The sequence below is a fragment of the Musca domestica genome, unplaced genomic scaffold (assembly GCF_030504385.1).
Source record: "Musca domestica strain aabys unplaced genomic scaffold, Musca_domestica.polishedcontigs.V.1.1 20, whole genome shotgun sequence".
Classification (NCBI taxonomy): domain Eukaryota; kingdom Metazoa; phylum Arthropoda; class Insecta; order Diptera; family Muscidae; genus Musca; species Musca domestica.
Window position 1 is genome coordinate 45302 of NW_026712250.1, and position 27298 is coordinate 72599.

Here is a 27298-nt window from a genome sequence, read left to right on the forward strand (position 1 = left end):
TCGATATTTAGTATTTTTATGTAACATTTATAAAGTAATTGTCGGCAATTTGGTTAAACTAGGCCACCCTTTTGTATACTCATCCATATTCACTTAAATTTTCAAAGGAATTTCCTGCAATTTTGTATTTATTTTCTCTTACCTTAACATATCGCGCTAATCGATAGATGTGTTCCTAGTCTTATCACACCTTTTCATCATTTCATATTCTTGAATAAAACTACTCTGCGAAGTTTCTTCAATTTTATTCTTTATTAAATGTTTATAGTGTTGCTGCTACACGCTAAATACATACTGCTTCTGTAGTGTACCGTACAACTGAATTTCATTCATGTCGGTATAAAACAAACGTAGAATAACTGTAAAAATAATGCCAAAATTTCCAACTTAAGTACAATAAAATTGATTCAAATTGAATATTGTGAAAAATAATCATGCTTATAATTAAGAGCTTTTATATATATATACAGTGTGAAGTGACACCCATTGCATTTAACTATTTACAATTTATGAAATATCCTCCATTCCGTATATATTTCACTGGCCAAAAAATGGACTGTCGCATTTAAGAGCTAGGTGTGTTCATTTCAACCTATTAATTAGCCGTTGTGTTTTAAATATTGGTACATTCATTTATTTCTAAAACGATTTGCTTTCCATTTCGATAGTTTTAAAATTTAGATTACGTAACCGAACAATATTTAGATGAATTTTACGTCGCAACAATCTGAATTATATTTATGGCGTTTCGCGATTTTAACAACTATCAGTAAGTTGCACTAAAACAAATATTGAATCCATTAAAAATGCTCAAGCCTACAAAGTCAAGAAACAGTATCGATTTCGCAATCGCATAGTACCGTCGCGTTAACCTAGCTTGTTTGCATAGTATCGTTAAAAAGGAAAGATTGCGGGTTTGAAGTTGTTAATGTTGTTTTCCATCTAGGTAATCTTAATAACAATTTTTGCGATAGTAAGCTACATATTTGAATATGTGCAATAGTTATTCGTACATGTGGTTAACAACGTTCCCACTATTTATGTACCATATTCGAAACAAACGGCACACATAGATCTACACAACCTCTTATGCAAAGTTCTTTAATGCTAACTATGTGAATTTAATGTAAATATGTTGCCGCTTCTTTGAACATACATCTTAATATTGTAATTATCTCTAATAATTCCTCGCTACATATTTCAAAGACATAATTTTTTGATAGTTATATGTACAAATGTATGTATGTCTGTCTGTGCTTATTTATGAATATATTTATTAACTAGACGTAACATTAATGAACAATTTTCTAAAATTTCAGTCTTTAACTTAGCTCTTTAAAACAATTTCTACTTTGATTTGAGAATAAATCAAGGAACCAGTAATTAGAACGGTACAAGTGGAAGCGGAAACTATCGTTTATACATTGCTCTTCAAGTGTTGGAACTTTGTGAAAACACTCTGAACTTGAAGTAAGTTACGAACGAATTAAAATTTTAGAGCAATGATGTTATTTGTACGATCTGACAAAAAAGATCGAGTAATATATATATATATATATGGTATCGTTAGTATTGCCTATCCATTTTCGCACAAATTGTCAGTTCATAAATTAATAATTCAGATCCACTTTGTTGTTCTTTTTCCCATTTGAGACTGCTTACATGTACAATATTAAAATAAATACTACATTATACAATATGGTTCCTTATACAGATTTCAAATATACATGCTTACAATGAAATGTAGGGACTTGTTTCATCATCTTTTTATATAACAACATAATTCTGATTTACAAGGCACATTTTTGAAAAATATCATCTTATGCTAGTTTATCTTATTGGTTTTACCTAAATTATATACGTTTCAACAATGTCAAAATATCCTTTTAAATTTACTAGGAGAGTGAATTAAGGGTCTTGGACAAACGTTAGAAGTAATAAACATAGAATAGTATTGTTGTTGAGTGCATCGATATTAAATTTCGATATTAAGCTTCGGTGCTGAAGTAATGGATGAATGAGATGCAAATCGAAATTCTTAAAGTTGTGGGAGTGTAGAAATTAACCATATTTCCATGACAAAAACCCAATTTGCAGAGGCATATGACGCAATTAAAATGCAGTAAATTATTACTTCGACAATGTCCACAGGATAGGATGCGTATCAGCCAATTCACTCGAAGGTTTCATTATCTTTTGTTAGAACTAGCTCTGGATATTTTGTTGGAAAGGTCGTCAGCAATAGTAGAGAACGAATTAGATTTTTCGTCGAAAAAAGAAATTTGAATTTGTTTTGGACTCCCAATATTTGTAGACATATTGTCCCAATTCTCTCTCCCTTCTATTGTGTTTGCCATTTGGTGTATATTACCGGTCTGACTTCTAAAACTATTTCTATTTACTTTAGCCACGTTTGTGGTTGAGGAAATTGATTCGCTAATAAACTGTTTACCACCCCGCAGAATGCCCCACCATGCTGGCATAGCCAGAGACCACCAGGAATTTGGTAATCACCGTTCTGAGGAGTGCGTTGTTGACCCATAACCGCTGCCATACATGGTCGATGAACGGCGGAAGAATCCCAACGTGTCCAACGCTTTTATGGTTCGACGTATTAACTCATCCTTGTATTTCCAAATGGTCTTGTCCTCCTCGGAGTTTTCTCGGAACTCTTCGCAAGATTTCTTTAAGGTATTGACACAATCTGCCCGGTAGTGTTGCAAGTGTGCATCTTTAGTATCTACAGGGTAGGACTTGCACACACCCCCTAGACATGCCAGTGGAAAATGATTGTGCAGGGTCAGCACCTTCTCGGGATTGTGAAAACATTTGACGTATTGATTTGGCTTTGTGTAGTTTTTGGCCCGGTAGACGTGTTGCAGCATGTGCATGTATTTCGGTATGTCTTTGTGCCAACCGTGTTCATGCTGCTGGTCATCCAGGAAGTACACGTTGCGAAAATTGAAACTGTGGTATCCCTCCGGTCTGACTTTGAGGGAGTCTGGGACTACCTTGGCCATCAATTCCGACCATAAAACGAAATTGCCTTTCGGCATAATAACTTCGTCGATGTCTAGCAGCGCTATATAATCGTAAAGGTATAAATTTTTGTACAAACAATCGTTATAGGGTATAACTTCGTTCTGTCGCTTGTGATTAGTCTTTTTAGTTAAGTAGAGGTGCTGGAATCCGGGCACGTTTGGTTGGCCACCCGGCAGTGTCAGGGGAATTACTCTCACTTTGCCTTCCTGTTCGTAGTGATTCAATACCTTGGAAATATTTGGATGGACTTGTAGATTGTAAAAGAAAATTTTATCGGCCCCCAACATGTTTAGAAGTTCTATCCACTCAATTAATCGCACTGACAAATCGTCATACAAGAAGTCTAAGCCCTTGACGCAAACCGCGAAGCCTTTTTTCTGGTCGTCGGGGGGTCGGTTGTATATAACTCTTAAATTGTTTGTGGCCGTATCACATTCCTTTTCAACCATCGACACCGAACTGGGCACCACACCGTGGAAGGGTTTAGGTATTTGACACGCGATCAAATACGGCTGGTAGATGCCCTGTTTGTAATTTCCCCATTTGTTGTACCAGATGTACTTGTATTCATAGGTCTTGACAATAAACGGTTCTTTTTGGCCATCGAACCAAAACTGGCAATAGGTCTTTACTTTTGGTTCGATGCGATCAATCATTCCTAAAATTCGTACCGTGGGGCCCAGTAATGAATTTTTTCGAATATCGTAATAGGCTCCAAATAATTGAAATGTCCCATTGCTGGTCCGCATCGTTTGCCAGTAGATATTATTGAATTCCAGTTCAAATATAGAAGGGTACTTGGCGCACGTGGACGATTTCTGTTGAAGAAAGTTCTTATTTTTACTCCAGTATGCAATCGGTAACGAAGGTATCCTTGATTCCACATCTCTCACCAGCTGATCGTCATCCATGGCTGAAAGAAAGAAGAAGAAATGACAAGCGATGAATTCACCTTTGCAAACATGATACTACGAATTGTTATTAATGGTCGTTTTAACAATGACAATCTTTGCAACCTTTGTCATGAGATGAGCAGTTCAGATCTTACCGGTTCTATTGTCAATCAGTATTTCGGATGGATCAAATCGATCTGTTGTTGTGGAAGTCGTCTCGGCATATCTGAGGACATCTTTCTGGAGAAGTATGCGACCGCTCAGGGGCACGGAAACGTATTCCTGCGGAACAATATTGGTGCCGTGCATTTTGAACACGCCAATTATCACAAAAGACCAAACGCATAGCGTAAATAGGATTTTTAGAATAACTTTTGTTCGTGCCATTGTGACAAGTGGTTCGAAGAAAATCGTGGATTTGACAGTCTCTTGCTTCCACAGGTGGGTACCCTCCTCAGATAGGTTTAATGGGAAAATTTGCCGTCATGGGCCGCAAAATCACAGGACTGGCGACGAGTAAAAAAAGAAGCTTTCCTCTTTTCTTGTTGCTGGGTTAGCCTGCAATGAAAGAAAAATGCAAAGAAAAAATTAGCTTTAACAAGTAAAAAAGCAGTAAGTTCGGCCGGGCCGAACTTTGAATACCCTCCACCATTTGGAACGAATTAGGAAATTTTCAAAAAAAAAAAAAAAAAGAAATCCATTAAAAATTCTGTTAAAATCTTAAAAATATAAAATATGGTAAGGTGCCGATATATTGGGGTGATATACAATATTGTGGACCTATACAGACAAATCTACGTCTGGAGATAAAGTACTCACAATGAACTTTTTGTGTGGAATTTCAGAAAATTCCATTGAGAAATGTAGTTAAAATCATCAAAGTACCGAACATCGGGGGTACCGTTATATGGGGGCTATACGATATCTTGAACCACTATAGACAATTATTTTGCACGAGGTAAAATACCCACAAGGAACTCCTTGTGTGGAATTTCAGAAAATTCCATTGAAAAATGTGGCTAAAATCCTCAAAATACCGAATATCGGGGGGTACCGTTATATGGGGGCTATACGATATCGTGGACCTATAAAGACAATTCTCTTTTAGGGGGTAAAGTGCTCACAAAGAACTCCTTGTGTAGAATTTCAGACAATTCTGTTGAAAATTGTGGCTAAAATCATCAAAATACCGAATATCGAGGGGTGGAGGGTATAAGAATACAAGAATTCAATGTTCCGTTTAAAAGTCTGAGGCCGATTACAAATGCCTTTAAGGACTAGCAACACGAATGAAAATTAATAAAAAACCATGGAGAAAAATCAATTCCCATGACGATATGTATGTCTATGAATTTCAATAATACATGCTCCTCTTAGTTTGTAATTACAGTATCCAACGTTGATCTTCGTTACACCAGTGCTTATTCTAGAGCCGTTCAAATCTTTCTCAACATACAAAACTAATACTCCCAATATGTTTGGTATTGAAAATGGGCTAAATTGACTCAAACATAGACATAAGTCCCATATAACGTTTCCCTTATTTTCGGTTTTTTTCTTTCTTGAAGGATTCGGCCACAACTTCCAACCTGCAAGTTCCAAGCTGAATTTTGATGTTCAGATTTGAAGTATTCTGTTAATTGTAGACTCAACCGAACTATTTGCAATTTAAAATTATTCACAACACAATTTCAGTGTTGGCTTGTTGCAGAACTGCAAGATTCTAAAAGTTTTTACTACGATAACCGATTTTCCCTTTATGATATCGAAGAAAATTGGTATGGTAATTATCCATGTGGCGCTACACTTAATTGACTGAAATTTCGCAATTTGTGTTGCCAATTTGTCCTGAAAATACCAGTATCGCTTCACATTCTGGCAAAAGCTTAATATATCGGTAACCATGAATTTTGAGGGTTTTGAAGGTCCTAATCATATCTTCTAGCCGAATTGACTGCAATTCGATATTTTTAAGTCATAATATTCAAAACATATCTTCACAAAAAACGTCCAATGCAGATCCAGGACTTGGAATCACTCCTATATAATGATATCCTTATGATCCCAGTTAGTTATGGGTACATCAACCGTATAACATTATTTCCATACTGTAGAGCATGGTAGAATTATTAGAGGGTAGGACCAAAACTACAGCAATGTTAGTGAAGGTAATGTTAGTGTCACAGTTATGCGCCCAAAAATGTGACCAAAACAATTCATTTGTCATGAATTATTTTAATTTCAAAAAGGTACAGTTTTGGAATTTTTATGATTTAATACAAAATTCAGGACAAGTAATCCTAAATGTTTAATTTTACTGCTTTCACATCCTTCCTCTCAATGTACAGTTTTTAACTGCAGGTGGAAATCTTGCAACAATTCAGGGAATCACTGGGAAAGAAACATCCTTTAAAATTGAAATCGAAATGTACAGATCCAAAAGATATACTACAACATTATGTAAATTTAGAAAACTTAAAAAATTTTCAGACAAATCCGTGAAAAAATGTGGCAAAAATCATCAAATTACCGAACATCGGGAGGTACCGTTATATGGGGGCTACACCAAAACGTGGACCTATAATTACAATGACTCGCCACTCGAACTGGAACCGATTATGACCAACAAATATCAATTTTTAGACAAATCCTTGAAAATATGTGGCAAATTCATTAAATTACCAAACATCTGGAGGTACCGTTATATGGGAGCTATACCAAATCATGGACCCATACATGCAATGTCTCGCCACCGGAGCTGGAACCCATTATGACCTACAAATACCAGTTATCAGACAAATCCGTGAAAAAAATGTGGCATAAATCATCAAAATACCGAATATCGGGAGGTACCGTTATATGGGGACCATACCAGAACGTGGACCGATATATCTCATTTTCAATGCCAACCATCCTAGACACAATACAAATTGCTCTGCTCTACGTCAAATAATGTGGGTTGTATCGTGATTTCAACAGACAGGCAACGGACAGACAGACGGACATCGTTAAATCGACTTAGAATTTTATGCTGATTATGAATATATATATACTTTATGGGGTCTACGACGATTATTTAAGGATGTTACAAACGGAATGACAAAGTTAATATACCCTCCTTTCCAAGGTGGAGGGTATAAAAAGGATATACCTGGTATACCACAAAACGTCATATGCAATTTGACACCAATTTTACAGTGGAGTCGAATCAGCTGGCTTTTACAGCTACCTTCTTATAATTATACCATGACTGTAGGGAAGGTGTTTGATATAAGGTGTAAGTGGAAATAAGTTTTTTTACGTTTTTTTAAACAACAACAAAAACGACAATTTTTATAAATTGATTTGTATTCGGTTCCAGGCAGAGCCATGATAAGCAGATATGGATCGTATCAGATTAAACCCTTGGTTAAAAAGAAAAATGTGTAAATGTGGAAGAGTTTGTAATTATTTCTGTGAATACCTTCTATTGAGCTTAAGTGATTAGAAATATTCAATACAAGTTCCGGTGTATCGTACCCACCTAGCCTCGGCCTTAAGGCATCTCAAAGCCGACCGATTTAGCCGTGCTCAGGACCGTTTTTTTAACAAGTTTGTTTGAACTTTTCATTGGGCGTCTTCATAATACGAGTCGCAAACAGATAAGAACTCGCGATTTAATCAAGTTAGAACAATAATTGTATAATTATCCGTAAGGCACTTTAAAGTTTAGAGTGTTGGTGATGCGTCATCCTCACTAAAAACAGTACATCCGAACGTTATTTGGGAAGCCGTTGGCGATTCGGTTTTGCTTCCGTCCGGTACCAGTTAGAAAATAATGATTGAGATTCAGTCATTGACTTTGGTTCACTGATGAAACGAAAAAAAGACGCGTCCGAACCTGTTACTGATTTCAAGGTTAAACCCCCTGCTCGCCGTTTGAAAAAAGTGAAGTATTTTTATCTACATTCAGAATCTCATGTAATCGTTTCAGTCTGCAGTTTTTACGCTCACATTTATTGCAACGGCTTTGCCTTTTTAACAGTGATGAGATCAATGCTTTTTAATAATTTTCACTAGTCTACACTTTACGAAAAGATGTAGCGAATTAATATAGCTCCACGTTTTCATATAGCTCCATATAAATGTACCGTTGTTTCGAAGGTTCTAACTACATGTCGAATCGTATGTAATTTGTCAATTTAATAATGAACTGATGACAAACTGATTTGTATGGACCTTTTCATAAAAAAGGAACAGTTTCCGATATTCTTCGCTGCATTTCCCTATATTTATGCCAAAACTTTGAGATTTTATAGACATCACTTTTAGGACTATTGATATGGATTTGGACTCACTGCATTCTATCAGCTGCAGTCACACTTTCACACATTGATTTTTGAACCCTTTAGTTTGACATATTTTAAAAGAGACCCAAATAGACTTCTTAAGGCCGTATCTAAAATTCACGATATCTTATGCCAGCCAACATTGTTGATCTTCCAACTAAATGCCGCGGCAGCTTAGCCCATGAAACATCAACAACATTTTCGATGAGTTCTGGCGGAATGGTGTATGCATGCTTGTATCTTCAAGAATTTCCACAGATTTATAACATTTTTCGTGTCATAGATTCCAAAATATAAATCATATCATTCGCAATGGATTCACAATTTCAAATGGGAACATGCATGCATACATATATATGTATGTAAACAATTCGTTGACAATTGCATGTGGCCTGCAATTGCATGGAAGAATTATCTATGATGAGTAGATAACGAAACTGCATATGGCGTTGTGTTGTTGCTTACCCTTCATCCTGGTGCAATTAAACGGTCTCGAGATTCGATACACACTTTATATCTGGTCAGGAGAAAGATTCTGTGAACGAACGATTCTGTTTTTAGCGAGAATTTGCATTATGTAAGGCATTTCCATTTGAGGATCGCACGGATTTTTTGGCGAAATTATCCCACACTGTGTGGAATACAGAAGCGATCGGTTTGGATCAAATGGTGGATAATACATCTGTAAGTATCTGAAATGGATGGTGTGCAGCAAAACAAAAAAAAAAACATACGCAACAAAGCTAGGTGAATAATGATAAAGAAGAGTATCGGTTTCACCGTAATTACAACCAAGCAAACAGGTGGTGTTAGGTAAATTCAAGCCGGCAATGCTCATTTGTTAACATGACTGTGTTCCGAGTCGAGTCTGTAACTGTAACTGTCGTTGTTGCTGACGATGCCGATGGTTCTAAAGGTGGCTGGCGCATATAAGAGTAAATCTCCTTAGCTGAACAAGTGTTGTTGCTATTGAAAGTCTGGCCATGCTATGGCATATTTAGTTTCATGGAAGTCGACTACGAGCATCATCTCCGTTAGAACGTTGCGCATAATGGCAATGGTGACAATGGTGTGCAAATACCGTCCAATTGCAGGTGGACAAATGCATACGCACATGTAGAAGAGAGTACCTTATTTTCGTGAGAACTCCATTCGGAAAGACTAGATGACACCTTTCTTTGGACAGGGTCCATTGTGTGGCTCATAGTTTGGGCAATTGCATTGCTTGTAACATTTGCCTAGAATGGCGTGTTGAGTTTTCACATGTGCATGTACATGTGTATGTGTGTATTATTCGATGTATGTACCTTTGTCACTCGCCAATTCATGCATTCAAAGGCCAATGCTAAAGTTAACAAGCGGCACACAGCACAAAACATTTAATGAGGTAATGTTTTTATTAATTATTTGAATCTGAAAATAAGCATCAGCCACATGACAGTGACTGTCCATAAATGGGCGGACGTACAGAGGGGTGGTTAACTATTCGGCTAGTCAATAGAGTCACGGTCAAGTAGTTCGTACGTCGATTGTATATATTAAGGTCTATCGCATGTGAAAAACATTAAAAAAAATTAAGGCTACGTTTACGTTGGATCCCCTTCAGACGTATGCCACAATGAGTTTTGTTCTCGCATATTCATGATTCTGAAAATGATTTATGTCGATTAACACATAGCCTCACAACCTTGCTGATTCTCGGTATTCCCAATATCTCTAGTAGGAAGGAATGCTTTCCGTTACAAAAGTTCAGTACGGGTCAACAATTCAGTATAACCGTCACTATTTTAAGCCGTTTGACGATTTTAGACTCATTTTCGCACCAAATAAGTTGTACATTTCCTTGCTATAAGGCTATGAACCATTATTTGGAAAGTTCTCTTATATAATTCGAGAATTATAATTCCATTTAAATCTATTATTCGCAGGACATGACTTTGAAAAAGCTCCATATCGACAACGCCAAATTGTTGAGTATTTAAGGTCCTATTCCTATTCAATCAACCAGATTCATTTTTATTTATTGTGTTTTGCCTTTTTAAGGCGAATATCATATGTTTAGGATATTATTTGTTTTTCTTTTTCGGGGCGAGCATAATGATCTGTAATTTGCAATAAAAAGGAAAGCCAGGGAGATACTATCACACACTGACTACTATGCGACGCGTTTCGCCATTGGTGGTAAACAATTTTTTCTTGCATATTAAAAACAATTTATTTTAGTTTCGAACGAGTCCTTCCACTGCTTATTCCACACTTAAGTAATGTTTTTATGATGTGTATTTATGCATATACCTTTGCCATCTCATACAAACCGACACAGATTTCAATTTCAATGAACGATTTAGGATTGGTGATGTATACTTCCGCGAAGGGAGTTGTCCATGGTAATTGGAAAAATCAGATAATAATTTAAATATTCTCAAATTAAATTTCGAAAACAAAAGCTTATGCCGCAAAATTGCTGCCGAATATGGCAATGAATTCGCACTTTTATGGAACAAACAAAAATGTTCATTAGTCCACTAACGTAATACTCTACGATTAGGTCACCTCAAGGTCCTTGTATTGATATGTTTATGTACGAGCTCTCTTGCTGTTCGCACTTCTCAGAAGTACGTTTACAGGTTACTGGATTTTGAAAGTCCAGTGGATTCCAATTGAATATACTTCAAATAAATTCACATTGAGGAGTTTGACCCGGCAATAATATCTAATGTAAACAAATAATAGAAATTCTATCAACCGTGTACTGAGGACTAGTCTCTTACCTGGTGCTTGACGGCTGCTCGACGTTGAAGTTCCTAATCCTGCAGGACGTTGTAGTTTCTGGATGCTACAAAAGAGAATAACGTGTTTTCAATTAGTCAGTTGTCTGGCAAGGGATTTGCATTGTATGTATGTATGTATGGATTCGTGTATGTCCTGTTTTGCTTTGATGTTATGATACCAAGGAAGGGCAATTATTCTATTGAGCATAAAAGTCAGATGGTCCAATAAGTTAGCCTCATATCGAAACATTTGCAGCAATTGACAACAACAATTAGAACTTTTTAAATTTCCAATCAACATAAATCAAACCCATGAACTTATCTAAAACTACGGGCTCCTAGTAAGACGTTTCGTTTGCCTTATTTTTTGCCTCGATTGTCCTGATTCTTTTAGCTGTCAAAATTGCAAAGTCGATCTTTAGATATGTATTAACTTTGACAAGTGAATAAGCCTTCTACCCATCGTCAACTCGTTATACTGAGTTTCACTCAATTCTGTTGGGAAATGTGTCGAATGCCATATAACTTTTCCCAAATCAGTAGACGATTCCTTTGGATTTTTTTTTTATTTTTTTAGTACTTTTTACGCCAACAAAATATCTTCGGTTTTACAAAAATGATGAGCTTTATAATAACGAGCGGGAAGATATTTCCAAAAGAATTAGGCTAGTTGCAGACTTGTCAAAATTCCATTGCCAAATTTTGATGTGGTGGTGGTGTGGCATCCGTGCTCAGATCATTGCTTCCGAAAAGAAAAAACATCTCTCTTCTGTAAACAAAAAAGGCTTCGACGGCGATTTCCCGCTGTTTACAGTTATAAATGTTTATGACGTTCGACAATGGCAACAAGAACACGATGAAGCATTGAATAGTTTGAAGTTTTCAGCCTCTGGAAGAGCTGCTGCGTGGATCGATTGGTGAAAATGACAATGCGGACAATGTTTACTGCAAATCGAAATACAGGAACAACATTGGACTTTTGGGACTATGCTCTCGCTCGTGATAGAAGGGCTGCGAGCTATCCTTATTATGGAATTGTCAGCAGGGGGGATTCAAAAGTAAAAAGGTGTACTCATAAATCCTTGTCACAATATTTTATTTTCGCTCCCGTCACTCACAATGGAACAAAATAACTTTTTCTAATTTTCAAATGACATATCGTCTTTCGTTGCGTTGTGTTGTGCGGATGAGAACCTCCCCGTTCCTGGTTACAAACAAATTGTCTGATATCAATTTCCAACCGGATGGCTGTTGTTTTGAAGCGTCATTGTTTGTGCGTCGTGCTCATTGTGTTCTCCTTCACTGGTAGTCAATCGAATACCTACCTACCAGAATTGTGAAGCATGTTCATGCCGGGTGGAAGACGTTCAAGGATATCATTGTGATTAAAATGCTTGTGCTGACAGACAGAGGAAGGACTTGGTTTCTTGCGTTCGCGGTATCACTCTTCTTCATTTGTGAGAAGGTGAAACTGCAAGTTGTGAATGCCGCAACCTTCAGAGGGAAAAGAGGCAAGCCAACAAGCCGGCTGCTTCTATTCCCCACCAAAAGCTGCGGCACTCAAAATTCCTCACAAATAATGAAAAGTGTTACCAACTGCAAGTGAATGGTAAGTGAGGTAGTCCTTTTCTATGCCTCAATGGGCGGGGGGCTTGTAGCCCATAAGCGCACTAAGAGAAATTGCAAAAATGATTTATCAAGCCCCGGGTTATGCTTCGAGTAGTTATACAGATATTTCACAATTACCACTGAAATTAATCATCCAGTCAAATGCACAAAATAGTTTGCTTTTTCTTTTAAATACTTCGAAATGCTGGCTAATCGGTTACGTCCACACATACCCACCTAAGAACTATCTCCTCAGTAGACATCGCAGAAGTAGAGGAGAAACAAATCAAATTCAAATGTAAATTGGCTGGTGTCTGCTAATCATTCTTGTTCTCCCATAACCAACCAACAACCCAACCAGCTTTTATCTTTCTAGAGTTAATTTGTACAACGACGGAATACATGCACCTCAATTTCATTACTGGCTCGGACTGGCCAAATACTCTGCGCCTGCGATAAGATCTCACGAATTCCATTATCGACAACTGTCGATCATTTACGGCTTTGTTCTCCCAGCAAAAGTGGGTCAAGCTGATGTATGTTCGCTGTACCAACAGTTCCTCCGTTCCGTTCTGGTCAACTTGTGTGTACTGTTTGCTTGGCTATTGTAGGTCACGCCAAATACTCCAGCGGCCAGGCTACTGTAGACTTATCTGCTGACAGAATGATAGATTCCCAATTTGAAGCGATTTAGAAAGTTTCTCCGCATTGCCCAAGTACTTATGTGTGGTATGTTGGGTTTTACCGCAGTTCAAACGGGTTTTGAATATCAATTGTCTTTGCCAGCACGGCCCTGTGGTTAAGATTAATGTCTGCGTGGCGTTCTATTGAAATTGGATCCTCCGCTGGCTGTCCCGCTTTCGGTGTGAGAGGGGGAGAACACCAGAGTTCGTTCAACTCGTTCGTGGGTGTCTGCCGATTGTGTTTTGCTTGAAATAGTAAATCACAATTACAAATATGAGGCATTGGTTGGCGTTTGTCTGCCGTGGCACGACAAGTACTTGGAGGGTTATCAATGGGTTTTTGCGATTTGTAGGTCATTCCATTGAAAGCGTCCCAAAAACTACATTCAAAGATCGATGGGTGATTGAGAGGCTGATCAGTGGCTTTCAATATTCCTGTGTTTTTTTTTATGAATTCCAACAATAGCAACAACAACAGCAAAAACGACATTTAAATTACGATGTCGCAACAGATTTCCCAATTATATTCTAGCATATCTCTTCCATTGTTTTGTAAGTCCATAGGATTGTGTTGTTGCTGTTGTTGGTGATTAAATCAAATATTTATTTTTATTTAAGCGGGCTTCATAATTATGTACATTGTTAGTTTTGTCGATGATGAGATCATCGAACGTGTGCGTGTGTGTGTGTGTGTGTTTATTAATTTTCACAGCATTGACACAAAGGTCTTCGAGCAATGAATAGTGACTTTGGGTGGTTGGCTGGTACTAATTACTATATTATGACGAAACGTTGTCAGAACTGATGTTTCCTTTCAGAAGCTTGTTGTTAGCTTAATTGGTGGGAAACAAGAGAAACAATCCGCATGCTATCCTTATGACAAATGCAAAATGGGTGGTCGAGCATCTGGGATGTATTTTTTCGAAGTTCTGTTTGGTTGATGATTCTCCAAAGGAAACTATTGGTCGGCAGTCAAGAAGACAGCAAAATGATGTGCCCAGTTGATCTTTTGGACGAATAGCACTCGATTCTTTCAAGGTCATACATTGGATGGTGGGGCCAGAAAAAGACAACCCTTGGATACATCTTTCTCAGTAGAGTTACTTTCAAATTTCAAAAAAAAAAAAAAAAAAAAAAAAAAATGCGTTGAAGTGATTCTTAATTTTTAAGTGCTACGGCGAATATCACATGTCTGTGATTTTATTTATTTGAGATGAGCGGCATAATCTGAAGTTTGTATTGCAAGGTTTTCAATGGATAGATTTGTATACCTACAAATTAAGTGGTGAAACATCCAATGTTTCATTTTCATAATGGATATTCAAAAACAAGTTTTAAGATTGGCAATTTGTCATAGTTGTCCTTAAAATACGTGAGCTAATTTATGGACTCTTGCGGAATCACGTCCTTAAAAAATGATGAGTTTTTTTAATTGACATAGACTAACATTTGGATATATCGTTTTTGATTCTTCAAGAAGTGATGAAAATATCACATCAAAGAATGAGCAAAAATCCAAATATTTGTTCTGCCTTCATCTTTCATTAAATTCGCCTGATTTTGTCAATGTTTTTAGAACCCAAAGATTTTCACATATGCGACAGCCAGCTAGCTTTTAAATTAACAGTGCACTCTGCTTGTAATTCTCATGGCAACATCCGACTGCTAGTTCTTCGGAGAATCATTCAATTATGAAATATCCCATTCCCAAAGTAAACCGATTTCTGGGATAAGTTAACTCACATAGTTCTTTTCCGATTATTCCAAACATGGTTTGTTCTTCAGTCATTCTATTGCAAGCAAGCTATCTGCTGTTGTATAACTAATTATTATGTATTGCCCGAAGCAACACGCATACAAACACATCCACATTTGTGAGAACATATTTGTGGTGGCTCTTTTTGTACACAGCATAGTTATGGCTAGATGAGATTTGGCTTAAGAAACAACACCTAACACGTATAAAAGGTACAGAGAAGATGGCTTTGCTTGAAACATTCGGGTTCATCAGCCGCCAAGTCATCTGTGTGCGACCTCTGACTAATCATAAAGCAAATAGCACTTCAGTCGTTCCTAGACTCACGATAACCAGCTAGAAATGAGGCTTTATTGGTGGCGGTAATTGCAAAGACTCTCTGCCCTATTTGCGAGACGATGTTCTCTTCTCCAACCATTAGACTCTAGGAAGTCATCCGACTTCATCGCATTCCTTGAATACTTTTTGCCATTGTTTGACACTTCAATAAGGCCTAGCTGACCTTGATCGTTGTTCAAGACCACTCAAGTACTTCAATTCAAGGTTAATTACTGTGAGCCGAAAGCAGGTGCTTTGTCGAGAGCCATAGACAAACACCAGAGTGTAAAATATTTAAGTTTTTGGACATTTACCGATAAAGCAGTCACTTTGGCTTTGTATGGTAGCTCAGCGACGCATGCGTCGGCCATAACTTAATGTTATGTTCACTTGACGCACCTACCCCGGGCGAGCACTGCGAATCGAATCGTAAATGGAATAGAAAATAATAAAGCTCTATTCGCGCTAGAAGTGACGTACTGCATACAAATTACGAAATGACAACAACGTCAACTGAACACCACTGGTGGCGAAAAGAACGATTCGTGTTACAGGCCGTTAGGGATCTCGAGGAATGCCGTAGATAGGTTCTACGATTTGAGAGCTAAGTTGTTAGGGTTCTATGATAAGATGCGCCTTGGGAGTAAAGCGAAATTACCCGACTCGAACATTTCTCTATAACTGATCTGAATTACCTTTAAAGGATGGTATGTCCGTGGATTGGTGGTGTTTTTGTAATCTTTGGTGTAAACGTTGAAGTTCGCGCCGATTGAATCTCTCTGGAACCCAGCCAGATTGCCATGTGACGAAGACGTGTTAAGTATTCTGCCTGCTTTTTAATATCTGCTGCTTGATTTTGCTAATTGCCGGTGTAAATATAAAATGTTTCTGGCATTAGCTGAGTGTCAGATTTACATACATACATACGCATGACGATATGGAGCTTGTCTGATCCGCTCTGGCCTCGTCAAAATGGAATCATTACACTTTTTCCAATGGCCATCCCAAAAGGCCCCGATGAAATTGAAAGTTTTTATTTTCTTACCATCTGGCCGCCACTTGAGTTACGTTCGTCGGTCTGTGGATTGATGGGTTCCAGAATGTCCAAATGTGTAACAGGCAAAAAAGTTGATTTGCACCCAATTAAAGTTTTTTTTTTAGATTTTCCGCGAGGGCAAGGGCTGTGTTACGCTTTTTTCTGCTGCTACGAAATGAGTCAGTGCGAACGAGACAACTTTTAAGGCTTTTTGCATTGAAAGGATAAGACCGTGTTGCGGCTTATGGAGCGCAAATATATTGTTTTTGACTTGCAAGACCTATAATAGAGAATGTTAGGTTGTTTCATTCCCCAAAGCCAAACATGACAGAATTTAGCTCTAAAAGTACAGAATTAAGAAATTCATGATTTTAAACAAATAAAATGGAGCTTCAAAAGAGATGTAAGGGGCAGCACTACTATCCACTGCAGTTGTATGGCAATAATTGAATTGAATGTCTCATATTTGCCGTGTCGCATCTAGAACCCATCAGAATTAACCTTATTTCTTATTTCACAAGTGCGAATGGCAATGTGGGCCTTTGCTCTGGGCTATTTCGAGGCTATGCAACGATTGCTTTGCTTTGTGTTACTTTTGCTTTTTTCCAGACAATGTCTCGTTTCGATTCATGTGGCTCCGTCTGCCGAGAGACATTATGAGAAAGAAGACCGTACAAGTGCACAGAGGCCGCCACCCGTAGTAAATGTCACATGTCGCAAGACGTTTTGTCGCCTAGCCTTTCGTTGGGAGATCAGAGGTTCATTAAGGTTGCCCAACCTATCGCTGGAAACTGGTTCCACTTTCTAATGTTGACTTTTCAGATTTGTGGAGCGAGAAAAAAAAACAAATAGCTTATTACAGACAGATGTGTGTGGGCATTAGAGGGTCAAACAAATCGATGGTACATTTTGTCATATCGGAACAGTGCATCTGATATATTTGAACTTAATTACGAAATAGCTAACATAAAGAACCCAATGATACGTCTAGAAACGCATGTTGCCCACTTCTTGGCTCTGTAGGGATTCCTTTTAATCAAACAGCAGAAAATTGCATTTAACTACGCAACATGTTAGATTAAGACGGATCTTCGGATCGTCGCTGCAATATTGTTCATATCCTTTTAACTTTCGAGTTTTGTTTTTCTGATCGGACAGTAAGCTAAGACAATGTACCACCAAATGTACAGCTAATTGCAGACCTCAATGCAAGGATGTTTTTAGAAAGGTTGTACGTTAATTGATTATGGACGCTGCTCGAGCCAAACTGTGTTTCCAATAACATACATCCTCGATGCTCTTTACGACTATTGGCCCTTTTCAATCAAATGCATACAGTAATATCTACCAAAATGACCTGTTTGTTTAGATCTTGTCTTGAATATCAAGTGTTTTAGTATTAGAAGTTAATTATATTTAGCAAAATATGTAGCATTTTTTTTCAAAATTTCGTTGTCACTAATGCATTTCGAAGAAATGTATTAGAATTAACTACTTTGCAAGTGTTACTATGTTCTTGTCCATGAGTGCACCTCTTTCTTCGATCAAAATACTAAAATACAAAATACTTTTCATCTTTGAATTGATGCAGAGTTGAGTGAAATGACCAAGTCACCGTTGCCTATATTTTCCTAAGTTTATTATTTTTATTAGTGCTCTTCGACAACTCATTTCATTTGATTCGCTGGCGTTGCCGGGCTTTTATTTTGCTGGCCCAGATGTAAGTTTTTGCGTTTCGTTCACACGAAATTGCATTTGTTTCGATATCATATGTGAGCTTTTTGCATTTTGAGTGCAAAACAATAGTGATCTGACGAAATGTGGCCCACAATGTATTTAGAGGAAATAACCAGCTTGGTTGGCAAGTCATGCGTACATACTCCTTCTCGTAGAGGAAGGTAGAAAAAAGGAAAAGCTCCCGAAAATAATACCAATTGTCATAAACGCAACTTAATTTATCGAATTAAATCTGCAGATTATGTCTATGGTAATGTATGTGCAGTGCAGATAAATCAAGGTACTTGCAAGTCACGGTATAGTTGGTGGCATTCGCTTGACTTTACATATGTACATAAGGCAGATACCACGTCAATACCTTGTAGTCAATACTGTCAATCCTTATAATACCAAGTAAGAAGCACCAAAGTTCGTCCTGGTCGAACTTTAAAATCTTTAAGAAATTCCGTCTTAAAATACCGTTCAAATTAAAACTGTTATATGGGAACTATGCGAAGACGAGGACCGGCATAAAGAATTTTCTGTTGTAGGTTGCAGTCAACGTTACGAATTTTAAATAGGAAATTTGAAACAATTGAGGCCTATAACGTCTCCAATACCGAAAAAATAACGAATATTGGGAGGTACCGTTATATAGGAGGTATACGCAGACGTTGACCTGCATAAGTAATTTCTCCCATAAGTTGTAGTGCCCATTAGGACCTTCAAATACGAAATTTAAAACAATTCCGTTGAATAATGTCACTAATATCATCTGAATACCGTATATATGGAGGTACATTTATATATATTCCAGTTAATAATGTCGCTAATCTCATTCATAAGTCATTTTTTTGTCATAATGTGTAGTACCCATTAAGACCTTTCAATACGAAACAATTCCGGTCCATAATGTCGCTAAAGTCATCAAAATATCGAATATTGAGAGATCCTGTATATGGAGACTATACAATAACTTGGACCGACATTTATCAACTTAACCTGCCTACTGGCAAAATACACATGTGTGCAAAATTTTAAAGTTCTGTTCGAAAGATAGCGTAATTAGAACAGACAGAAGGAATTTTAATTTTATTTTGATCAAGAATGACAAAGTTAACATACCCTCTATAGTATCGTGGAGGGTATACAAGTATTTAGTGATAACATTTCCGGACCGATGTCATCAATACCACCTTGATAAATGTTTGCATAACATTTTTTGGGTGGTGAGTACGATTGGCCAAACATTTATTAGAATTTGCACAGGTTATTACAAAATGTTGTTCGATAACTTAAAAGACCCGTACATTAGAGCGAGTAAAGAAAGTGTTGGGAAAATTTAAGCAGTAAAAATTATTAACAGCTGATTCAAAATCTGTTGTTCTATGGATGATGGGAAAACAATCTAAAAGTTTAGGCAATATTTTAAAAAAATGTAACTACCCGTTTTAGATAGTAACCATTCCACATTGTGTTATACCATCAAATAATAGCTTTGTCACCATAATAAGTGCAATTTGAGTTTTTAACCATTTAAAAGTGTAACGCTTTAAAGCTGCGAACACTGGTACGCGTGAGAAAATGTTCTCAATAGAAGTTACTGAGGAATTTTTACTGGAAAGGTTATCATACACACCTCAAGTCAATAGATAAAAAATGTACTCTGGATGACTAGTCATTGAATATACCAAATTAGATTTAAATAAGCAATAAACGATTATTTGAAGTGTACAACAAAACTCCAATGCGTTCGATGTGTGAACTTTTTTTACGGTGAAGAAAAAAAAAGCTGCATTTCTCCATAGTTCACGGCCGACATGGCTATGTACATACGAATGTGCACGAAAGGAAGTGCTTGGATGCATCGATTTATTTACGAGTTTTTATATTTGGTTTGACATTGGAATTCAATAGGCGGATACAAATGTTCATGAGGAAGATTTTAGTTAAATTTTATTTTTCTTTCTTTCCTAATGATGAGATATAGCTTGAGATTTTTTCAGACCATGCTCTGGAATCGTGTTAAGATAAGGTAAAGTTGTTATCAGTTGTTTTTACAAATTTCCTATGGCCTCATCAGATATAATTTTTACTTTACAACCACCCCCAGTCGGTCCAATTTTATGGCGATGTTATGCATTGGTCTGATTTTATTATCATTTGATGGCAGCTAACACTAATTACGAACGATTCCTCAGTATATTCTTAGTTTGAATAGTTTCTTCGCTTTCTTCACATTCGTTTTATCTAAAAATGAGTAAACATTGTAAAATGTTAAACGAATTTCATGTAATTCGACACATTCGATTGGTGATGCGAACATTATAAATTCACTACTCGATTCCACTACTGCTCTTGTAATTCGCAGCATTTTACTTTGAATTCGAACTGCTATAGACACACCTTAAAGGCTTAGTTTTGTCCCAATGGAAACGGTGTTCGCCGTTCTGATGGATGTATGTACATTAGTTAGTACTTGTTCAGATAAAGCCCACCAATATCACAAAACAACTGACGATTAGATAAGTCTTTCAATGCTTGCGGAACCCAATTATGATAAGATTCGAAGAAAACATTGTCTACGAAAAATTTCCGATTTTCATCGGCTAAATGTATTGTACTGTGAATTTCTGGTCAATTCCGATTAAAATGGATGACATGGAGCTACACTCTCGAAATGTGTCCTACAACTAATGGCGACCCTTTTTGGATAGTTGCCATTTAGGCAAAGATGTCAATTGGATCCAAAAACACGTTAAGGAAAAATATGTATCTCAGATCCAAAATGGCTGCTAATTTTTTTTCGTATTTTTGAAGCCGCACACATTCTGTTTAGGTGCGAATTGGTTATTTGTACTGATAATTGGGTGCATTGGAAAAGCTATTTGGATGTTCAAGATTAATGATTAGTAAATGGGAATTCGTGCAACATATCAACAATTCGGATGGGTACTTATTTTTGTTCACCGAAATTTCAATTTTTTGCTAATTTCCCAAAACGTTTTAAATTCTATTTCGGGGTACGCTGTTGAATCCAGCACATGTTGCACATATTCCAAGCACGAGTAACTGACGGGCAGCTTCCAGCCAGATATGTGGTATTTTTAAATCGACAGAGAAAAAGTGAACCACAACCGAACAACAAAATTGTTAGCCTTTTTAAGAAATTGTATTTTCTTTCGTTTTCAGCTTCGCACGCACACCAAGTTGTTGCTGTTGGATGGTTTTGGAGTGGTGGATGGACAGATCCATCATACATCCACTCAATTCAAAATGTGTTGCGAGTTCAGTTATGTTACTTATGGATGCGTCGATACTCTGTCGTGGAGTCAATCGCATAGCTTTTCAGACACCAAGAACTTGTTGAGGAGGATTGACTGCAGATTGAATAGGCTGGTGAGTTGAAGTGACCCTTGCAGCGACTGCAAGTACTACAGCCCGAACATGCCTCACATATACAATGGGTTTTTGATCCGTTTTAGTTGAATGTTGTATTAGCTAAGAAATTGTATTTAGTCTTCCCCTGCAAGCATTTTTGAGTGAGTTTTATCGGCTCTCAGCAATGTGTAAAAATGAGTCGGTCTATTTTTTGCAATTACATTATAGAATGTAGTATCCTGTTGATTAAACAGTTCTTCCTGATGGCATTATCTAATCCGATAAAAATGCGCTATTGTTTTTCATCCTGCAATCGTATTCAATATACTTTTTGAATACTTATTTGATTTAAAAAAAAATGCTTGCGGGATCGGTAGAATAAGGTTGAGGGGAAAATACAACCACATCTTGTCCCAATAGGCAAGTGGACATGAATAAGCTGTTGAATAAAAAAAAAGGGGTTTGCATGCATACCTACTTATCCGTTATTCAATGCGCACCCCAACATTTCGAGGAAATGCCAAAATTCGTTCACAATCAATCCATCATGTGCGCTTAAATATTTTGTCGGTATGCAGATGTATTGCTCGAAACGCAGTAAGTGCTACTGAAATGATCCGGCGGTTTATGGCGACTCAACGCTTTTTAAAAAATTGTCACGCTATGAGGAAGCACTAAACACTGCTCGTTAAGCTCACGTTCGATTTACATATGAGCAATGTGTTCTAAGCTATTCGGTAATTCAATGGAAAGCGATCGTGCCGTTCTGGCGTTTGGTTATCTTTTTTTGCAACAGAATGCGCTGACTCTGGGTAATTATAAGAGTTCTCAATGGGGTTCGTTCGTGACAAAATCATGGATAATTTGTTCTTGGGTTCGAATGGAATTTAATGTAGAATTGGGTATTACTATAGGCTTCCAACGACACACACTTAGATACGTGCATATGGCTGTAGCCATCTTAACCTAACATCAAGAATTGCCTGAGTTTTTTAGATCAAGTTCAGTTTTTTTGATGGTGAATTAGCTTTATAAGATTTCTGGAATAGATGAAAAACGGCTGGGCCTGACTTACCTAGATTGCAATTTTTGGTTCGTATTTATATTTTTTTAAATTTCAGCAATAAAAAATAATCCACTTAGACCTGCAGGTTTATGTGCAGAGGCGATGAGGAACTAGTGCCAAATGTTGGTATGGCTGCAGTTGTTTTTAGGGAGGATAGTTGATTTGTAACTTTGTTTTTATTTGACTTTTGCACAGTGAATTCGATTGGTAATTGGATGCACACAGGTAGGCATTTTCAAATAAGTCGTTGCAAGCAGTTTTGATATTTATATCTGCACTTTGTTGTTTTTATGGGGTTCAATACGAGATTTCCACTTTCTAAAAAGGAACAGAACGAGAACACATCTAAATACGTAGATGTATTGCTTACACACAATATTCATATGTGGACAACAAACATACATATGCACATGTTTGCGTTAAAGCGTAGATACATATGTACATATGTGCCTACATACTAATTATACATGTTCGATTATGCACAAATATGGTTTCTTGTTTTCTTTTTTCTGCTTCGTTAAATTATTTTCTTTGTCAGAGTTGAGAGTGCAGAAGGCTTTCATGTTGTTGTTTCTCGTTTTTCCACTTGGTATTTGTATTTATCCCCCAACACTTTAACCAATTCCAGTTTATGGGGTTCCGTTGCATCTTGCCCACCCCCACCCCCTGTCTGAAGTTCATAACATGCTCCCCAAACCCCCCACCCTAAATTAGAAGACAAAACATAACATTTTGACATTATTAACAGCATCAACACAACATCATAAATCCTACAGGCGTCTGCGTCTCCCAACAATTCTTTCCCGCACTCTCTATCACTGTTACTTCTCTCCGTCTTCGTTGTTCCTTCTGCACTTGGTGTCGTTTGTCGTTTGCTTTTCTTCCTTCAACACTCTCACCAAATATCTGAATAACATCACTGGGATACTCGGTGTTCTCTTCGTTGCCTACACTCTTCACAAAGCTATGAGAAAAGAACTTGTTGTTGTTGTCTCTGTTGTTCATTGCACGTTGTGGCGGCAGAGTTATGTTTTTTTTTTCTTTTCGTGCTGTCGTTGTGTTTTGAATGTTACTGTGGTGGCGTGGTGGCTGTGTTGGCTCGCCGCCGCCGTCGTCGTCGTCATTCCCTTCGATATTTAAGCTGTTGAATAATTCCTTTCATACAAATCCGGTTTATGAGCCAAAAACAAAGCCACTCTCCAACACAAAAAACACCAACAACACACATGCATGTAAAAAATGAATAAACAGCAGCCAAGAGCAATCAACAGCCAGCCAACAACAACAGCAGCAGCGCGTATCAATCGACAAGGTGTGCGCCTGTATGAGTTCCAAAGTCAGTGGAAATGATGGATGTATCACAAAAATAATTAAAGTAAATTTCTGTTTAAATGTTAATCCAAATTCTTCCAAAATATTGCCAGGTATCTAGTGACAGCTCGGCACTGTTCTGCGGACATCCCCATGGAATGCCACGGCTTCACTTCAAAATCGAATATTATCCCCGACGATAGTACCAAACGGGAAATTGATTGAATTCAGACGTGGTGGATATGCTAACCGTTATTCTACAACTTGACACTGGCTTGATTTACTATTAGTTTGTTTCTTTTTTCTTTCTCTTTTTGTTTGTTATTTTGCATAGGCGTTTTGCTTTGGCTTTTATCAATTTTAATTTTTTATTCGGTTTTGAAAAGTTGTCTTGGGCAAATTATTCAATTTAGGAGGAGAACTCGTTTACTTTTCAAATATCCGTAGGTCGCATGGCTGCGCTTTTCACATCATTGCCGAATACCATCAGACACAAACGACACACTACTGTACTAGGCATTTATAATTAGATATGTATTTTTAGGTGCTGTAGTCCCTTGCATGCATTTCTACATTCCTTTTGTTCAACTATTCGCAATAAGTATTTTCAAATTGTGTTCACGAAATCACTTTGACGCGCCATTCGTTCGTTCTTCCGCGAGGCCACAGTCAACAGTCACAAATGCCGGCGTATAAACTACTAACGCTCGTTTAACATCTCATTAGCTCTTTTTACATCACGGAGTCGATGGCTTAACATCACCACACAGACGAAGTGTGTGACGAACCAAGCTGTTAACAGCTGAACAGTGCACAACATTGTTCGTTAACAGCATCGGAGAGAGAGAGAGAGAGAGAGAAGTGGTAGCAAAGAGAATCACTGTCTGTTCGGCGAAATGAGTAACACTGCTATAACATGCCATCCACGATGTTAACTACAATTGACGGAGAATTCCGAGCATTTGAAATGGTTATATTAGGGTGTGCCGTTCGCGTGTACCGTATAGGTATTTGTTAATTCGTTTATTAGCGAAAACAAGTAAAACAGTAGCTAAGTTCGGCCTGGCCAAACTTTTAATACCCGAAACAATTAAATGAAACACTTGTCATAGGCTGTAGTACCGATTCCGAACTTCAAATACGAAATTTGAAAGAATTCCGGCGCTAAAATCATCAAATATCGAAATTGGGGGGCATTATTATATGTGCTTTTTTGCCATGGGCTGTAGTACCTAGGTAAAAAATATACATAAAATCATAAAAATACCGAATATTGGGAGGTACTGTTATATGGGGGCTATATGAAATGGCCGACATAGCCCTTGCACAAATCCAACCTGCCTACTGACAGACTACACATATGTGCAAAACTTTAACCTTCTATCTCAATTCGTTCCAAAAATAGCGTGATTACAACATCGCTAATTCGACTTAGAATTTTGCGCTGATCAAGAATATATACTTTGTTGAGCCTGACATGAGTACTTCGAGGAGTTACAAACGGAATGACAAAGTTAGAGTGTATATTGCTGTATCTATATATTACTCTGTGAAAATGTGATATGCAGAGCGTCACAGAGAACAAAATCCTATGTCTTATACCAATCGAAGTAAGTATCTGATGGTCAAAATCTTCAAAAATTATGAACTACATATTCATAAACAGCTTTGGCAGCTTAGCGACATATAATTGTTTCCAAACCACCAAATCCAATTCTTGGTCCAGACAGGTTGCTACTGGCTATTGAAATTGTTTCTCACACTGGAAACAATATTTAGTGACGTGTGTGTGATGTGTGTAGGACACTTGCCTCTAGCAAAAGAACATTAACTTCGATCCATTTCAGAGTCACTGTGTGATTTTAGATACTCAGGAATATATATTGCTAACGGGTTTGCTACAAATGGCCACACTCGTTCATTGACCATATTGATTTAACATTGCCATCTCTCTGCATGTTAACAACCAGCTCCAGCCGGAGTGCATTTTAGCGTATTCAGCTCTTCTCTTCGAAGCTTACCTCTCCATTGCGATGGAGGCAGTGTGTTCTATTTGAAAAATCGTTTTCAGTTTCCTTTGGTGCGCTTGAGAGAAAACGGGATTTGTGAAAATTTGTTGAAATTCGTGTGTGTGTGTTTGAGTTTGTTCCTCACCGATAGAGAAGCACCGTGTCATGACAGACAAACAGCCAAGTTTCACCTTTCATTATACGGTTTGCTTTGCCACTAGTTTTCGCCAAGTTATGATCACTGTTTCGTATTGGTTCTTCCTTTGCGCCAAATATTCCATTTCATGCGCCTCGGACGATTGTTCAGGTTTCTCCCATTACTGTTTTTCCTAGAACTGGTAGAGGAGGAGCGTAAAGTGTCGGTTTGGTGGTATTCGTTTGCTTCGCTCGTTTCCCTCCGTTGTGGGGCCATTGACTTCAATTGTTTTAAATCAACGATGATGCCATTGCTCAACTTTTTGATTGAAACTCATAAATTACAATAACACTTCACTGCTACCAACAACAAAGACACACACACACATTAACACGCGCAAACAGCCATAGACTCCAGAGGGGAAACCTAACCGACCCGCTGAACCCTATTGCCTTAGAGTTTGATAACAATCTCTCGACTATTGTGAATGAGTTCGTAATCATTGGGAAAATGGATGGCTGTCTGGTTGATCCGCTGTTCAAATGGATGGGGCCAATACACAGCCTGTGCATTTTAAGTTCTTCAGTTCATGTTTGAAACTCATTAAAAGTGCAGTTCCCTGAAATTTGAAATGGAACCGAAGTGGAGCAGAAGAATTTCGCTGTGACAGGCCAAGAACACAACTGAAATCAACATTGAAAAGGGCGTTTCAAGCCTCAAATTAACCGGAGTTTAATTAAAAATTCACTCAATTCTTTTCTTATTTTTATTAGTGTTTTGGTTGTGGCTGTTGCTGAACGGTTGAATGCCATGCGATGTGAAGGGAAGGGAGCAGAACTTCATTAGGCGTGGAGAAGAAGAGTAGGGGCAGCAGCCACAATTTTGATAGGAGACAAAAGAAACAGTTCAAATTATTTAATTGTTCGTTTTCTGGTCTCGTAGGCAACAGAAGCAATTTTCTAAAGCATTTTTGGAGCGACTTAGAGGAGTTTAATTTTCTTTCACACATACACTTTATGTACATATGCATGCATATACCTAATTTTTTTGATCCACACATTGTCAGTCGTTACACTTTTATGGAGTTTGCAACATATGTATGTTTGTAAAATTCGAAGAGGAACATGGTTGACCCATAGGTATTTTGGATTTTTTTTGATATTTCCACACGCATTGACACTTGGTTCGCGAACCCACGCGCATGTATTTGTGTGGGTATTTCTCAAGGATAGCGACTTCAATTG

General features: G+C 37.6%; 1 protein-coding gene across 6 annotated transcripts; it reads right to left on the reverse strand.

Annotated features, from left to right (window-relative positions):
- Positions 1–230: 230 nt before the first annotated feature.
- LOC131802288 (uncharacterized) lies at positions 231–24620 on the reverse strand. Of its 6 annotated transcripts, none has more exons than XM_059122264.1 (5): positions 24340–24620; positions 22608–22916; positions 11035–11099; positions 4091–4493; positions 231–3955 (listed from the first exon to the last, which is right to left on the reverse strand). In XM_059122264.1, exons 4-5 carry the CDS (start codon positions 4320–4322, stop codon positions 2511–2513), a joined length of 1677 nt encoding a protein of 558 aa, XP_058978247.1. In that variant the 5' UTR covers positions 4323–4493; positions 11035–11099; positions 22608–22916; positions 24340–24620; the 3' UTR covers positions 231–2510. The 6 variants fall into 6 exon arrangements, with proteins under 6 accessions (XP_058978247.1, XP_058978248.1, XP_058978250.1 ...); XM_059122265.1 differs by having other exon boundaries at positions 22608–22943; XM_059122267.1 differs by having other exon boundaries at positions 22608–22912; positions 24483–24618.
- Positions 24621–27298: the final 2678 nt, after the last annotated feature.

Coding starts and splice junctions, on each gene's coding strand:
- LOC131802288 (XM_059122264.1), bottom strand. CDS start 4,322: ATGGCACGAACAAAAGTTATTCTAAAAATCCTATTTACGCTATGCGTT. Junction 3,956..4,090: donor ACTGATTGACAATAGAACCG/GTAAGATCTGAA, acceptor TCTTTCTTTCAG/CCATGGATGACGATCAGCTG.